At 36.0% G+C, this 16,548-nt stretch overlaps 1 protein-coding gene across 8 annotated transcripts in view; it reads left to right on the top strand.

Annotated features, from left to right (window-relative positions):
* ralgapa2 (Ral GTPase activating protein catalytic subunit alpha 2) overlaps positions 1–16,548 on the top strand; it is a 182,610-nt gene that overhangs the window by 65,117 nt on the left and 100,945 nt on the right. For all 8 annotated transcript variants that reach the window (XM_079854349.1, XM_079854348.1, XM_079854347.1 and 5 more), the window contains exons 7-14: positions 4,050–4,165; positions 4,274–4,412; positions 10,566–10,768; positions 12,281–12,511; positions 13,829–14,002; positions 14,089–14,223; positions 16,145–16,293; positions 16,396–16,507. In XM_079854349.1, the coding sequence (XP_079710475.1) occupies positions 4,050–4,165; positions 4,274–4,412; positions 10,566–10,768; positions 12,281–12,511; positions 13,829–14,002; positions 14,089–14,223; positions 16,145–16,293; positions 16,396–16,507 (1,259 nt within the window). The remainder of the gene's footprint in view (positions 1–4,049; positions 4,166–4,273; positions 4,413–10,565; positions 10,769–12,280; positions 12,512–13,828; positions 14,003–14,088; positions 14,224–16,144; positions 16,294–16,395; positions 16,508–16,548) is intronic.

Below are 16,548 nucleotides of genomic sequence, written 5' to 3'. Positions count from 1 at the left end.
GCTATTTTTTTGGATGTTAACCCTTTAAACCCAAAGTGTACCCCCGAAATAGGTATAATTTTAAAGATTAGAAACTCAGCTTTTTAATGCATCTAACCATTTTGTTCAACTCTTAACGAGTGTTGAGTAGTCCCTCTTAAACAGAGTGTACCACCTGTGGGCGCCACCTAGCTACTAAAAAATGTATAATATTTTTCAAAACTACTCCCTTGATCAACACAAAATAGTTGTCATCTGTAAGCTTATAGTCTGAACTTTACAATGAATGTAGCCACTTTGATTAACTCCTAAGTAGTTTTGAGTTATTTGCAGATATATAAATACAAATTTGCATAATTTATTAAGTACTTTTTTGTACTATGTACTTTAATGTGTCAAAAACATCACACAGCTCAGATATGTACGTGTCATGTGTCATTTGAAAGGTCTCACAAAGTAGAATACAACACGCGTAATTGTTTTGGGCTTTGACTAAACTTGAGCGAGTTTTTGTACTTTGAAGCCCCGCAAGACCCATATATAAATAATATCCAGATGCGGCATTTATGTCATGTTTTCGCGTGTTACTTCATGAAACATGCTCCGATTGTGGAAAATGGCACTTCAATATTTACAGCAGATTCTCACTATTAAAATTATAATCATCACAATCCATTGTGTTGATCATGAGATATTCCTCATGGAGTTACCACACATAAAACTCCACAGGTGCACATGTAGCTAAGTAAAATCAAATGTAGCTTTCACGTGGCATTTTCGCTTGTAACTTTGTGAAACATGCATAGATCGTAGAAAATGGCACATCATTACTTTAAGTGGATGCTCCCGATTGAAATGAGTCCAAAATCAACATAATCCAGGGTTCCAGACTGCGACCAAAATGGTCGCATATGCGACCATTTTTTGAGAATGTGCGAGTTAAAATTTGATGTGGTCGCATTTGTGCGAGTACATGGTCATGTACTACTCAGTTAAATTCACGCATGAATTTTCCTGCATTTAACTTGTTTTAGCGCCCGCCAAAGTCTTATTTGATCGGTGAGTAATGTAGATGAACTGCCGCGCTTGTTTAACCTGTTAGAAAGAGCAGAGAGAGAGAGACCCGGTCTCTCTTCGGAGCCAGGCGAAAGTGTAAACAAGACGAACACCGTCTCCAACTTGCTCTCTCTCCCGCGCGCATATTAATCAAAATAAATCGACATGGTGGTAAAAGGTCGGAAGAGTTTCCGTGGAGCATTCGGATATTTTTTCCCCCCCTGAATTACCACTGGGTGTGAATTGTGCTAAATAAGTTGCCTTATCTTCTCTGAAAAGCGTTCCGCACATTCAGCTGACATAAAACAACACTTTAATTAAACGAAAAAACTATCCAGTGATGAAATGTTTTCTGTGTTGACACAAATCTTGGATGTCCATGTCAGTGCTGGGATAATCACACAACGCGCATGACACGTCCAATTCGCGAACTAATGACTCTTTTGAACCGATTAATTTTAATGAATGGTTAAAAAAACTGATCTTTCCAACAGGGAGACGTCTGAATCGGTGTATAATTAATCAGTAACACTATACAATAAGGTTCTATTTATTACATAAATTACATAAAAAGTACAGTTTGCTTACTCAAGCTTAAACTTTAAAATAAATAAAACCACTTGTTTTTTTGAAAAGCATTTGAATACATTTTTCCACACAGTGCTATCAAGAATCGATAAGAGAATCGTTAAAGAATGGATTGATAAGCAGAATCGTCAGTGGCATTATTATTGATAAAATCTTATCAATTCCCATCCCTATGTGAAGACAGTAAAATTATAATCAAACATTAAAGAACATATATGTTTTTTATTAGTTTTTTTTTTTAGAGTTAAAAGATTAAAACATTTTGCTAACATGAGGTCTTGTGTCACTGTCAGTCTTATTACATCAGTGCAAAACTAGGGTATGCAGATTGAGACCACTATTCATCAGCATGCATTGATTAATCCCATGGTATGTAGCAAAAAAAAAAAGGTGCGACCAAATCATATGCTGGTGCGACCAACTGAGAAAGTTGGTAGCACCAGTGCAACCAGTGGAAAAGTTAGTCTGGAGCCCTGTAATCCATTGCGTTGATCATGAGATTTTCAACAGTTTAAAAACTGCCCATTTGGGGGTCAAGAGCTAAACAAAAAGGCTACAGTGATTCCAAATGCTGTGACTTTTGATAACTTTATGCTGCCACCACAAATTTTGATCCAGAAGCAGTTCAAATGTAGGGGAAAAATTCTACAACAGTGTATTATTTGTGATATTATTGATTTCAGATTTTGCCATACCTAAACATTATGTAAGACAATAAGAACTCTACATGTCAGTGAGACAGCCACTTTCTGTTTAGCAGTCAAATAAGAAAGATGTAAAATTATTATTAATTTTTTTTATATATATATATGTATATGTATTTTAAAAAGTTTTCTATCTAACGAAACCTACCTTTTGACTCTCCTTTATATAGTTTTGGAGTTGTGGGTCTTTACTTTTATGTATGTCACTCAAAAAAAAAAAAAAATTCCCTCCATGGCTTAAAGGGTTCAAATGCTTTCTCTACCCCAGTTTATTGGGCATAGACAACTATAAAGTCTCAAACATAATAGTTAAGCATGCACACCATAACAGACTGTGTGGTGCTGACAAAGCACACTCTAAACTTCTGGCTCAACCAGTGATGTGAATAATTTGTGCAGGATTACCTGTTGTTGGAGGGGTAGGAATATCATTTTGTGCTGAGGCATCACTTTTTCTACTATGCGGTTTTCTTTTTTTTTTTCTTTTTTTTACTTTCTCAGCTTTCTTTAGTGTGTTATGTTGCTGTTTGAGCATGATAAACGTCTGCAAAGTCCCTCTGAAGGGAGTTATTCTCTATATCAGTGGGCACTTTTTCTGAAATGTATCCATTGTAGTCTTGCAGTCCATTATAGAGTTTTCTTTCGGGAACGAACACGTCACAATATTCCTAATTTAAATAATTCCCACCAAAGGCATACGCGGAATAAAGGGCAGAGGCCTGGTTGGTTAGTAGTGTGTTGAAATAGTGTAGTGAAGTAGTGGCGTGACATATCCCAAACACGCTCGAATCGCTTGACCAATCACAACACACTGCTCCAGCTGACCAATCAGAGCACAGTGTGCTTTTCAGGAGGAGGAGCTTCACAGAGACAGGAACTAAACAGAGCGTTACTGACAGACTGGGAAGAGAGGAGCTGCAACAACAATGTCAAATATTGGCAAAATGTGTTTTATTGAAGATCATGAAAACCTATTCTAGTAGAGCCCAAAAACGAAATCAAGACTTTGTGAAAGGGCATAATATGGACTCTTTAAGATTAGGATTTGAACGTTCATCCAAGTATTGTTATATTTTGCAGCTTGTTGAGGGGTGGAGTGTGATTGAACATATGATTTCCAAAGTGATAAAACAGGTGAAAAAATCCCCCAGACTTGCATTGAAATATCTAGAGCAGTGGTTCTCAAGCAGGGCGCCTCAGCAAACTTCCACAGGGGCCTCAAGTTGGCTTAAAAGGATTTAAAATAAGATAAATTGCTAAAAAATAAAGTTGTAAACTGATGTCATATTTGTTATTTAAATTTTTTCCCTCAACAACTGTCTTTTTTATTTAAAACCAGGGTTCTCACACTCTTGGAAAACCTGGATATATAAGTGAATTTTAAAAGTGTAATTTCCAGACCTGGAAACCTGGAAATTTCAATTTTTTTCTACTTATGTCAAGCTGTATAATATTTTGTTTGGTAGAAACTGTTTTGAAATTAAATAATATTTGTAAGAATAAAAAAAACTAGAACATTCATGTAAATTATTTGGTCATAAAACCGGTAAATGCTTAAGAAAATAAATAAATAAACTGTATAATACAATGCAAACAAATAAAATGGTAACAAAAAGTGTGAAATAAACAGCTTTATCTTTTTATCTATTTTACAAATCTTTCTGGCAAATAAATGACATAGATGTCTTTAAATGATCATAATCTGTGTTTATGGTGTTGTAGCCAAGATTGTGCCGGAGGAGATCACCCCACTGGTGCCTGCGGTTCCCGGAGAGAAGGTGGCAGACGACCACACCTGTTCTGTCCTCCAGATCGTGCTCAAGGTCATGGTTCTCCAGGTGAGAGAGAGCTGCTCACATCAGTGTTCTGTCGGAAATCGGCATGTTTCTCATAACTGGATTGCCGTGATGTACTCTGAACCCCTGATATTTGTTTTCACCCCACAGGCATCCAGCTTGGACTGGAAAAACAAAGAGAACCAGGACACAGGCTTCAGATTTCTCTTTTCCCTGTTCAAGAAGTACTACCTGCCTCATCTCTTCCCTTCTTTCACAAAACACACCAACCTCTACAAGCCACAATTAGGTGGGTTTGAGACAAGAAACTTTTTTTACTTTAAACCTGATTTTAGCAGCTCACAATTTCATTAATTATTCATCAAGAACTAGCCAAGAGATTCAAGTATTAATGAATAATAATTTAGTATCACATATTATATCATAATAATAATAGTTTTCAGACAATCTCTCAGCACAAACTTAAAGGGGCTATATGTATAATTCAGAAACCCTTGTTGTTAGCGACACCGGTGGCCATTGAGTGAACTGCAGCCAGCAACTTTTTGCTCGTGTTTGCACTCGCATATGAGTTACGTACAAGAGACTGAGCGTAATTCAATGCCTTGATATACTCGTGACGAAGTTCTTCTTCGTTCTTCGCTTGGGGGTAAAAAGGAGTGGAAATACCTTTGCAGCGATATGCTAAACATCTTGCCACCGTCCACACTGCTGAGAGCGCGGTTTAGATAAATATGTAAATATGTGCTGCATGCTTTTCTCTCAATAACAAAATAAACACTAGGGCTGGGTACCGAGTTCGATGCTTTTTAGGTACCGACCGAATTGCCTCGATACTATCGAGTATCGAAAAATGACTTGTTGTTCGGTACCAGATTTCGATACCTAAGGGTTAACTCGTCAATGTCAGTGCTCAAACAAATACAAATAAAATGCACAACGACACACCTAAAGTCGCTCACGCACATACACGCAAACTCTACACACACGAGACGCGCGGAACTCTCCGCGCACATACTCATATGAGACGCGCGCGCGCACACAAACTGTCCACGCACATACTCATGAGACGGGAGCACACACAAAAGAGGTGAGCACGTACTCAATGAGACGCGAACACACACACACAAACTCTCCGCGCACATACTCATATGAGACGCGAGCACACACACAATACCCTAAGTCGATCAAAAGTGTGGCTACATTTCTCCAGGTTCGATGCCAACAGCGCGCGATGCAGAACTTGCGGTAAAATAATTGCTAATTGCTGCAGACCAGTACCGCGACAGATAAGATGAGGACCTTGACAGTGCACGGAGTAAACATAAGAGCAGAAAGTTGCTCCGTCTTCGACTGGTAAATGAAGAGGTACCTTGTTGATCACTCTGACAGTGTTTATATTGCAATAATGACCTACTGAATGTACACTGCCGTTCAAAAATGTGTTGGTTAGTCAGTATTTTTTTTTTTCAGTAAGGATGCATTCAAGTGATCAAAAATTACCTTAAAACATGTGTAATGTTATAACAGATTTCTGTTTCAAATAAATGCTGTTCTTTTGAAATTTTTATTCATCTAAGAAAAAATGTATCATAGTTCCAAAATATTAAGCAGCAAACTGTTTTCATATTTCTGAAGGATCATGTGACACTGAAGTAATGATTCTGAAAATTCAGCTTTGACATCACAGGAATAAATTACTTTTTGAAATATATTCAAATAAGATTTTAAATTGTAATACTATTTCCCAATGTTACAAGTTTTACTGCAATTTTGATCAAATAAATTCAGTTTTGGTGAGCATGAGCTCTTTATATATATATAAAAAAAATGTTATTTGTTCCTTTGTGCACTGGCTAAGGACCATGAGTCAAACTGAAAAAATAAAACCAAAGTTTTTCTGAGGTAATGTGTTATGTAATATTGTTAAAAATGGATTTCATAAAATTGGTATCGAAAAAAGTATCGTTCAGGAACCAGTATCGAAATCAAGGTATCGGTATCGGTATTGGTATCGAATTTTTTTGAATGATACCCAGCCCTAATAAACACAACAACAAAAATGACAGCAGTGGGAAATTGCAGCTAGAGGTAGGGAAGGCAATTTCAGAGAGGTTAGCAATAGCTATTTAGCTTATTTTTTCTATTTTTTATAGTGTAGACCTGCTTTGTACTATGTACAACCCTTTGGATCAATCTATATTGTGTTTAAATGTGCTTTATGAATAAATGTTGTTGTTGAAAGCATGAGATCCCACCCTCCCTTCAGAGCAGAGCCCCGTCTCCTCCGAAACACATGAACTCACACAGCAGATTCTGCAAAACCTCACGACAGACGGCGTTGAATGACCTCATGTCTCAAAGCTAGTGCTGTCAATCGATTAAAAAAAATAACTCGACTAATCTCAAATTTTTCTGTGATTAATCACAATTAAAGACACTTACGTTTTTATAGGTTTATACAAACTTTTTTGGTCCTGAGACACAGAAGGTATATGTACATGTTTTAATATTTAGACCACTTCTATTATTGATTGCTATCAGGATGTGAAAAGAGTTCAGCCAGTATAACAGTGTTTATAAAACTTGCTCTACCTTTAAGAAAGCATCTGATCATAGTGATGTGGATATATTTGCACCAGCTCTGATTCGCAGCATCATGTCGACAGATGAGGTAATTACTATTACACTGTTTATGATAGTTTCATTATAAAGTATATTTGAGACTATAGACTATACAGATCTGACTGTAGTTTGACTGAATCCCTTTTCTTTGCATGACACATTGACATTAAAGTACAGAATAGCTCTTTCGGCATTATCCTGAACATTGTATAAGCATTTGTTTCATGTGTCAGAGAACAAAAAAAGCTCTTGTGAGCGCACGAAAACGTCAGATCCTTTCGATTCCTATACATAAAAATCAGTCTACAGGCTTGTAAAGACAACCTAGGAAGTCGGGAGGGTCTTGCTTTTTGAGTTTCGTTTCAAGCTGTTCACACGTTAGCAATACAAAAAGCAATTAATACATGAGAATTCTTACATATTGCCCCTGTAAAATATAAATGAGTTCAGTTTATCAGTACATGGGTCATTTCTAGGGGTTTGACATGATCTCGTGACACGAGATCTCACAAGATTAAAATGTGACGAGATTTCTCATCGAGGTGAAAAGCTGTCTCGTGATATTGTCATCACGGAGTCCTCTACATTTACATTACGCCTACATTACACTTTCGTTTTGTTTTATATAGAAATAAAAACTTAATAAAAATAAAAAATTCAGTTGGACAACAGTCGCTTCATTTCCATCCAGCTCATCCAACACGAGCTGCAGAGTCGTACGTAGTGCAGCAGGAATCAGAGTTCACTGATCACGTGATGAGATGACTGACAAGACCATGGCGGAGGATTCGTTCCACAACAGAGCCTACGCGTCTGACAAATGTCTGATCTTGTAGAATGCAAATATCTCCCAATATTAAAGCTATCTTAGGCTGGGCTGTGTAGTTGTAACCATCTCTTAGCTCTGTGTCATGCTTGAAGAAAAAGTTGTTCTCTATTTGCTCTTTGAATATTGAGAGAGTTCTTTGATTATGGATGCACTTATTGTTTGCACTTAAGACTAAGAGAAAACTGTTTTATTAATTTGTATTTATACTGTTTTTATTCCTATGATCAATTTGTGGAAATAAGTTCAATTAGGAGGTCAAAAGTTGTAGAAGCTCATAAATCACGTACAGTTGGTCTGATGAGATTCATGAAATCATACAGGAGAGAGTTTGTGCCAAAACCTTTAACAGTACTTGAGTATTGTTGATAATTCATACCCAGAAAGTAGAACTGAAATGGCATTCAATACAAGATGATTAGTTTCAAAAGCACCCGCAGACTATTTTTCTAGTCATGTATTTCGTCATTGAGGATTTCTTAAAAATACTGTGTAAAAATCTTGTCTCATTCTCGTGAACTCAGTCTCGTGTCTCGTCTCGTAAGATGTCTTGTCACACCCCTAGTCATTTCTCTACTGTCTAACTAATGCTTTTAAGGAAACATTTCTATAAAAGCGGATACCAGACTTCCAGATATATGCTCTGGTTAAACTCCGGCTCTGAAAGTTTGGAACGCTGACAAGAAAATGAACAGGAAATTTAACACAATGCGAAAACTATTCATCGTTCATCAAGTGTTTCATCAGGATGGGATGTTTTAGATTGATGGATACTACAAATACACACGTGAATAGGCCTTTTTTTTTCGTGCCATCTGTAGCTGAAAACACTTGTATTGTGTGATGCTGCATCCACACAGATGGTTGTTAATGTAAAGTCCAAGGCTGCTGTCATATTGGCCAGCAAAATAATCAAAGATAATACATAATGCACTATTAGTGATGAATTATTCTGTGGTTATGTTGGCTGTCAATGGTTTGTTCCCATGTTTGTCATATATTGTTCAGTGTTTCCCACATGATTTTGTTAGACCATAATACAATTTTCTGCAGTTTAAATTTTAATGCATCAGTCTGATGCACTTTGAGAGCAAATAAAGAGCTCAAACCTTTACAGTGGCCAAATTGAACGGAATAAAAAAAGGTCTTTGCATTGACTTGATGCTGGACTTTAAAGTGGACTCAAACCTCCTTTTAGTTATGATAATGTCTCAGTCCACATGACATCAACACTGGTGTTATTAGAAAGCCAAGCAATTTTTATAATAATTATATTAATGACAGCAATAATTTATATAATTGATCACTTAAATCAGGGTTCGTACAAGGTGCAAAATCATTTATTTTGGTGATGCAAAGCTGAATTTTCAGGATCATTACTCCAGTCTTCAGTGTCACATGTGACATCCAGTCAATCACATGATCCTTTAGAAATCATTCTAATGTTCTGATTTATTATGAGTGTTGGAAACAGTTCTGCTGCCTAATGTATTTGATGAATAAAAGGTTAAAAAGAACTGCATTTATTCAAAATAAATACATTTTTTTTTAATATAAATCTTCTTTATTATCACTTTTTATCAATTTAACACATCCTTGCTGAATAAAATTATTGATTTATTTAAAAAAAAATAAAGAAAAAAATTACTGACCCCAAATTACTGACCAGTAGTGTATATTGTTGTTATAAAAGATTTCTATCTTGAAAACATTTGCTTCTTTTTTTTTCTTTTCTTTTTTCTTTTTCTTTTTTTTATTCATCAAAGTATCCTAAAAAAGTATCACAGGTTATGAAAAAATATTAAGCAGCAGAACTGTTTCCAACTTTGATAATGAATCATCATATTAGAATGATTTCTAAAGGATCATTTGATAGACTGGAGTAATGATCCTGAAAATTCAGCTTTGCATCACCAAAATAAATGATAATTTAAAGTATAATAAATTGAAAACCAATTATTTTAAATTGTAATAATATATCACAATATTACATTTTTTTCTGTATTTTCGATCAAATAAATGCAGGCTTGATGAGCAGAAGAAACTTCTTTCAAAAACATTAAAAATAGTAATGTGTCCAAACTTTTGGCCTGTACTGTATATATATGAAATTTTATCTTTTCAAACTAAGTTAACACTGCTGCCCGTCTGATAAACCCCCATCAGACCGTTTCTGGATATGAAGTACGCCAACATTATAATATAACATATTATTATTATTATTATTATTGAGCAATAATAGCCATTATAAACTGTGTATTTAATATATATTATTGAATATGTTGCAAGTTGTATTTTGCATACCATGTATCTGCAATTTGTTTTTAAAAAATCCTTAAAAAATCCTAAAGATATTGTTTGATAAGTGCGATCTCTTATTGTAGTCTAAAGTAGTGCTTGAAAAGTCCTTGAAATTTCTTTTTACAGTATCTGTAAGAACCCTGTTTAAATGCATATATTGAATATTTCATGAGTATATTCATTAATTTTCAGTATTAAAAGTATATTACTCTGTACTCTTGAGCTTTAACTTTGATTGAAAATTGCAGGGAGATCTTTGTTTCTTTTCAACAGAACAGACTTCTCATTACTAAAAGTCTAGTGAAATGCTGCAATCCCAATCCATCCACAACAATGTTGGAAATTATACCGATGTGAATTTAAAACAATTTTAATCGATGTGAATTTAAAACCCTCTGAAGTACGTGTTAAACTCTCAGCACACACAGAGATGGGGTTCGTGGCATTCACTGAACTGAGCTGCTCTGAGATTATATGCTCATTTGATTAAACCACAACCTTAAGTGCATTAAACCATGTCACAATTTCTATTTTAGTTGGATTGATAGATGCTGTGTCAAAGCAATGGTGAAATACTTATTATGACAAGTGTAAATATATTTTCGGTTCATTATGAAACTGTCTAGGCAATTAACTGGAAACACTGTTACTCCTTATTTTTAGTTATAATTTTCCCTCTCTGTTTCTCAGATCTTCCCATTCACAGACCCAAGCCCCTCTACATCCAAGTGACACGCAACAGCGAGAGTACATACTGCACTAGGGATCAGTATCTGGCTCCCCGCGTGGCCTTCATCACGTGGCTTGTTAACTTCTTCCTGGAGAAGAAGTATGTGAACTCGGCCACGAGCAGCTCTAAGAATGGAGGAGAGGTCCTTCCTAAGATAATCCAGGTGGGAGGAAGCTTGATAATGAAAAAAACATATGGATTTTCCTCATTTAAGCTGTCTACTGTCTAATGTCTACTAGCTAACGTGGACAGATATCTTCTGAGGAAGCATTCTCACTCAAATAACACCATTATAGGCATAATTCAGCAAAAATTCTGTCATCATTTACTCATCTTTTTGTTTTAAAAACACAAAAGCAGAATTTTTAAGCTGTTCTTTTCCATACCACTTGCTGTCAAGCTCCAAAAATGACAAAAAATCACCCCAAAAAAATGCAATTAATATTGTATATGTTTTGAGTGATAACAAACTTGAGAATGCTTAAGAATACAAACCAACTCATTATAAATAATTATAAATATTTGTATCAGTTGGTAGAATTAACTTGATGTAGCAGAATTAATACCACAGTCAACTTAGCGAACGCTCAGTATTAATTATTTATTAATTCTGAGAAATGTTCATTTCCGGGGCAAGGGAAATAACTTTCTTACCGTACAGAACTACTCAGGGCATGTAGCCAAAATCTGCATGATTAGGGACTCCAGGATATGAGCATGAACCACAAAAAAACTGTACATGTGACACGAACATTATTTTATTAACAAGACTGAACACTTAGTCTAATCTAACACACACACACACACACACACACAGTTTTGCAATGGAAAGAGAGCTGAAGCAGAATACAGGAAAGCAAGATCAACACAGTAGATCAACACACCCTTTTTTAAATGGATTGGGATACTTAATGTAATGTAAGTTTGATACTTACACGTCTCGCCCATATGCATAAAACTGTCCTGATGCAATTTGTTGAGGCTCCAGTTGATCTTTGCTGATGTTTTCTTGATGAGAGAGAACCTGTATGAGACAGAGGAAAGACAAGGCCGCAGTCTGGCACAAACTTAGGGCTCCTTAGAAGACTTCTAGCTCAGCATCATCTTCACATCAGAATTTCCCAGAATCCCCGTGATCTTGTGACCAGTGATCGTTAAAGTGTGAAGATGTCACACCCTCTGGAAGTGTGTGAGCCAATAAGAAGTTGTTCCTTTGGAGGGAAACTTTACGACCACTTTGACTGCCATAGTATTTCCTTCTTTTCAATACTATGGTGACCCATATTCTTCAAAATATATTCTTTTGTGTTCAACAGAAGAAAGAAACTCATACAGGGTTGGAACAACTTGTGAGTAAATGATGCCAGAAATTTTGTTTTTGGATGAACTATCCAAGTATCTGATTCTAGAGTTCCCTGATCGTAACCTTTGCACAAACTTGTGACAGTAACCAAGAGGGTGAAATGTTGGCCAGTAAAAGGTGACAGATGAAATATTTTATTTTATTTTATTTACATTTAATTTTGTTTTCCCAAATGAGTTTAAACACTTATCCACATGTTTTATATTGATTATGGGGGATCTCTTTGTAACTCTTTCATAAGTCTTAATACTATAGTCTGTAGAAATAGTTGAATGTGAGCCAGATCTCTGTTATGTGTGTGTTGGTGTTCAGACTGTGACTGCGGGCGGCATCAGTCAGGAGAAGAGCTCAGACTCTGAGTCCAACGGTCCGGTGGAGCAGGAGAAGAATCACTCAAACAGCAGCACACTGTCTGACCGCAGAGGCAGCAACTCCAGTGTGTGTAGCATCGAGGAGGAGCATCGAGGCGTCTACGACATGGTGCAGTCCATCCTGCTCTCCACACGAGACAATGTCAATTTCGTCAACGAGGTCTTCCATCAGGTCAGAGACAGTGTGATCAGATCTGCAACGTTATATTGGCGCCTTTTTAGACAAACTCTCCACTTGGTTAGAGATGCAGTGACCCCAAAAAAGTATTTAGACACTTGTCTTGGGCTGGATATCGTCCACTGCCTCACAATACATGTGTATCATATTGTGACATATCACAGAGCATCATACTATCATATTCACATCATATTAGATTTAAATGTTAATATTAAAATTTTATTAAAAGTGCAAATTTAATACAATTATATTTGACATTTCTGGAGGAAAAACATAGGCTAGTAACGTTAAAATATATCTCAGTAACCACAGATGTAGTTCATCACATTAGCTATGAAACTAATCGCTAAGTCACTTTGTCTTCATTTTATCAATAAAATTTGATTCAATTGTGACAAACTTTATTTTAAGGTGTCTTTGTTACAGTGTAATTATACACGCAAGTACATGTACTTACTATGGGGGGTTAGGGTTTGGTTTAGGGTTAGTTGTATAATTATGCATAATTTACTGTTATTACTGCAGTAACCACGTGTAACATATGTACTTTTAACATGTAACACTGTAAAATAGTGTTACCTATTTTTCTTAGTTTAACAACTTAAAAAGAAGTGTCCATATTTTCAAGGTACTGTATTAAATCATGAATTGTTTATTTGTATCACAAACTGTTATGTAGGATGTTCAGATGCTCTGTCTTTTGCTGCCACCTTGTGGCCAGAATCTGGTCATCATGTTGAAATAATTGTTTCAGCAGATTTAGTCGTTTTATTAGTTTAGTACATTTTCGTGTGAATCACAATAAAGACTCACTATTCTATTAGAGTCACATGCAATTTACAGTTTTTAAGAATTTTAACCAGAAAGCACATGTGTGTTACAGACCAGGGGTTTTCAATGTCAACTTCTCTGACTTTCCTGTTTCATTCTCCTTTCTAGTTTGGTCATGAGATTAATTGAGAGCTTTTGTTTTTAACAATAAGAAATGTGTATATATAATAATAAAAAAGTCTGCTTGAAGTTTTGTGAAAAAATGTGTGAAAAAATTTAATAACTTCAAGAATTATATTTGATTTTCTCTTATATTTGATTTTCTGTTGTTATTTAAGTAAATTAATAAATAAAAGATCATAAAAGCCCATTATTTCATTTTGGAAACATGTATAAATGTTGTTTAATATTTTACAACATGTCGTGGAGTTCTCGGTATCAAAAAGTTTGAAAGCCCCACAAAGCCCGTGACAATTGTGTGAGTGAGCATCATTATGTGTGTGTGTGTGTGTGTGTGTGTGTGTGTGTGTCACTGCATAGGCTTTCCTGCTGCCGTCCTGTGAAGCCTCAGCCACTCGCAAAGTGATCAAAGTCTACAGGAAGTGGATTCTTCAGGATAAACCCACATTCATGGCTGAGCCTGAGACGACAAGCCAGGAGGAAGATGGAGAGGAAGAGCAGATGGTCTCAGAGACGGACAATGTGCATGTGGAGGCACGGTTACACACTCACACTCAAAATATGGTTCATGCTGATGGATAAACTTGGTCCCTCTTACCTGTCCTTTATCGAACCTTCAGGTCTTGGAGACTCATGGGCACAAACGATCGTCCAGCTGGGGGCGCACATACTCCTTCAGCAGCGCCATCAGCAGAGGCTGTCTGACTGAAGAACAGAACCAGGACGTGAAGGCTGGTGTCCAGTCCACTCTGCAGGTGCTCACACACACTCTCAGCTCTCACACTGCTTCAGGCAGATGTTAAAGGTGTTGAAAATGCTGTTTCATGTTGTCTTTAGATACAGAATGTACACTACTGGTCAAAAGAGCAGTAAATGTTCTGCTCACCAAGGCTGCATTTATTTGATCAAAAATACAGTAAAAACAGGAATACTGTGAAATATTATTACAATATTAAAATTTTTCTACTTGAAAATATTTTGAAATATAATTTATTCCTGTGATCAAAGCTGAATTTTCAGCATCATTACTCCAGTCTTCAGTGTCACATGATCCTTTAGAAATCATTCTAATATGATGTTTTGATGATCAAGAAACATTTCTGATTATTATCTAGGGCTGGTCCGAATACCATTTTTTGAGCTTCGAAGCTTCGGTAGTAATGAACATCGAATATTCGAAGCTTCGGAGAGAGGGGGATGAACATATTCTTCTCTCTAATAAAGGCAGTATTCTCTATGTGTCTGTCCGTTTGCATTTTGATTATTTCGAGAACCGTTCATCCAATCGACTTCTCAAGGGAGTGCAGTGTCGCATTTGGTGCAGTATAGATAGAGACGTGACACGTTCAGAATTAATAAACTTTTAATAAACTACAGAACAATGCGAGCGGGAAGTGGCGCACCTCACACGGGCAGGGCTTATATGCTCTGAGAACGGACACTGCACTAGTGATATTAAACACATCTTCCCCATGAACAACACAAAGTAAATACACTCGCATGTAACACACATACACAGGTCTGTTAACTTAAGCAATACTTTTAATAAGGTAGTCTAATATTTTTCTGACTAACAAATTACTGACACAGTAAAGGGTAGATTTAAATAAAGAAAAACGAAATTTAAATAAATAAAAACAAAATTTAAATAAAGAAAAATGAAATTTAAATAAAGAAAAAACGAAATTTAAATAAAGAAAAAACGAAATTTAAATAAAGAAAAAAACGAAATTTAAATAAAGAAAAACGAAATTAAGTTAAATTAAAAACGAGATTAATTTAGATTGATAATAACGGGTAAAAAGCTTAATACATTTTTTTCTATTATTCTGTTTTCCCACAATGTCAAAGCAACAGCAGCTTAACCCAAAACACAAGCTCAGGCATGCACTTCTGTCCATACACACTCCGCTGTTCTGCGCTCTAGCCAGAGAATACTCCCGTTGCAGGAACACTTTAGTAGGCCAAGAAGAAGCAAATATATTTATTAAGTATAACTAGGTTGGGTTCCTTCAACTGTCCATCCTATTAAAAATGGCTAGGCTATATAAGATAATTGTAAAAAAAGAGTATTGTATTTCGTCAGATTTTATAGTGTTGAACATATTCAAGCGCGAATGAGAACCGTTTCGAGGGGGATGCCATGTGTGCAAAAAAACGACAATGAATATTCGAATGTCAAATTTTCAAATCGAATACCAACCCACGGAACGAATATTAGAATATTCATCAAAAATCATAAATGCTATGCTATAATATGCTAATAAATTATATTTACAGTAAATACATTTATTTATTCATTAAAGACTGCCCCAAAAATCCTGTTTCCACAAAAATTATTGATTAATATTTGAGAACAAATAATAATTTATTATAACTGATCAGCAAATCAGCATATTAGAATGATTTCTGAAGGATCATGAGACACTGAAGACTGGAGTAATGATGCTGATAACTCACAGGAATAAATTACATTTTACAATATTTTCAAATAGAAAACAATTATTTAAAATTGTAATATTTCAAAATATCACTGTTTTATTGCATTTTTAATCAAATAAATGCAGCCTTGGTGAGCAGGAGACTTCTTTTCAAAAACATAAATAATCTGATTTATTCCAAACTTCTGAACCGTAGTGTTGTTTGAGAGAGTGAATTGTTTGTTGGTGTTTTTAGGTGTTCCTGACAAACTCTGCCAACGTGTTCCTGTTGGAGCCATGTCAGGATGTGCCCAAACTGCTGGAGAACCAGTTGGAGGCGTGCCGAGCTGTGCTCAGCGTCTACCGGCACATCATCATGGAGCAGAACATGAACCGCCAGACCTGGTCAGTCTGTGTGGAGCGCAGCTCTGCTTTACTATGAATCCGGAAACATTCAGCATATTGTGTGCAAAAGCGCTTGACTGAGGCTGTGACTGGGTGTTTTAGGGAGCAGTTGCTGCAGGTGTTGCTGAGGATCACAGAGGCAGTGATGAAGAGACCCCAGGAGAACCAAAGAAAAGACACGTTCGCTCACAGCCTGGCCAGCATCCTCTTCAAAGTGAGTTTGAGATTAAAGAAGAACTTAAGACGGTGTTTAAC

Source organism: Squalius cephalus (assembly GCF_949319135.1).
Source record: "Squalius cephalus genome assembly, chromosome: 20".
Taxonomy (NCBI): domain Eukaryota; kingdom Metazoa; phylum Chordata; class Actinopteri; order Cypriniformes; family Leuciscidae; genus Squalius; species Squalius cephalus.
The sequence above is the reverse complement of the archived record's forward strand: the minus strand, read 5'-3'. Positions and strand labels throughout refer to the sequence as shown.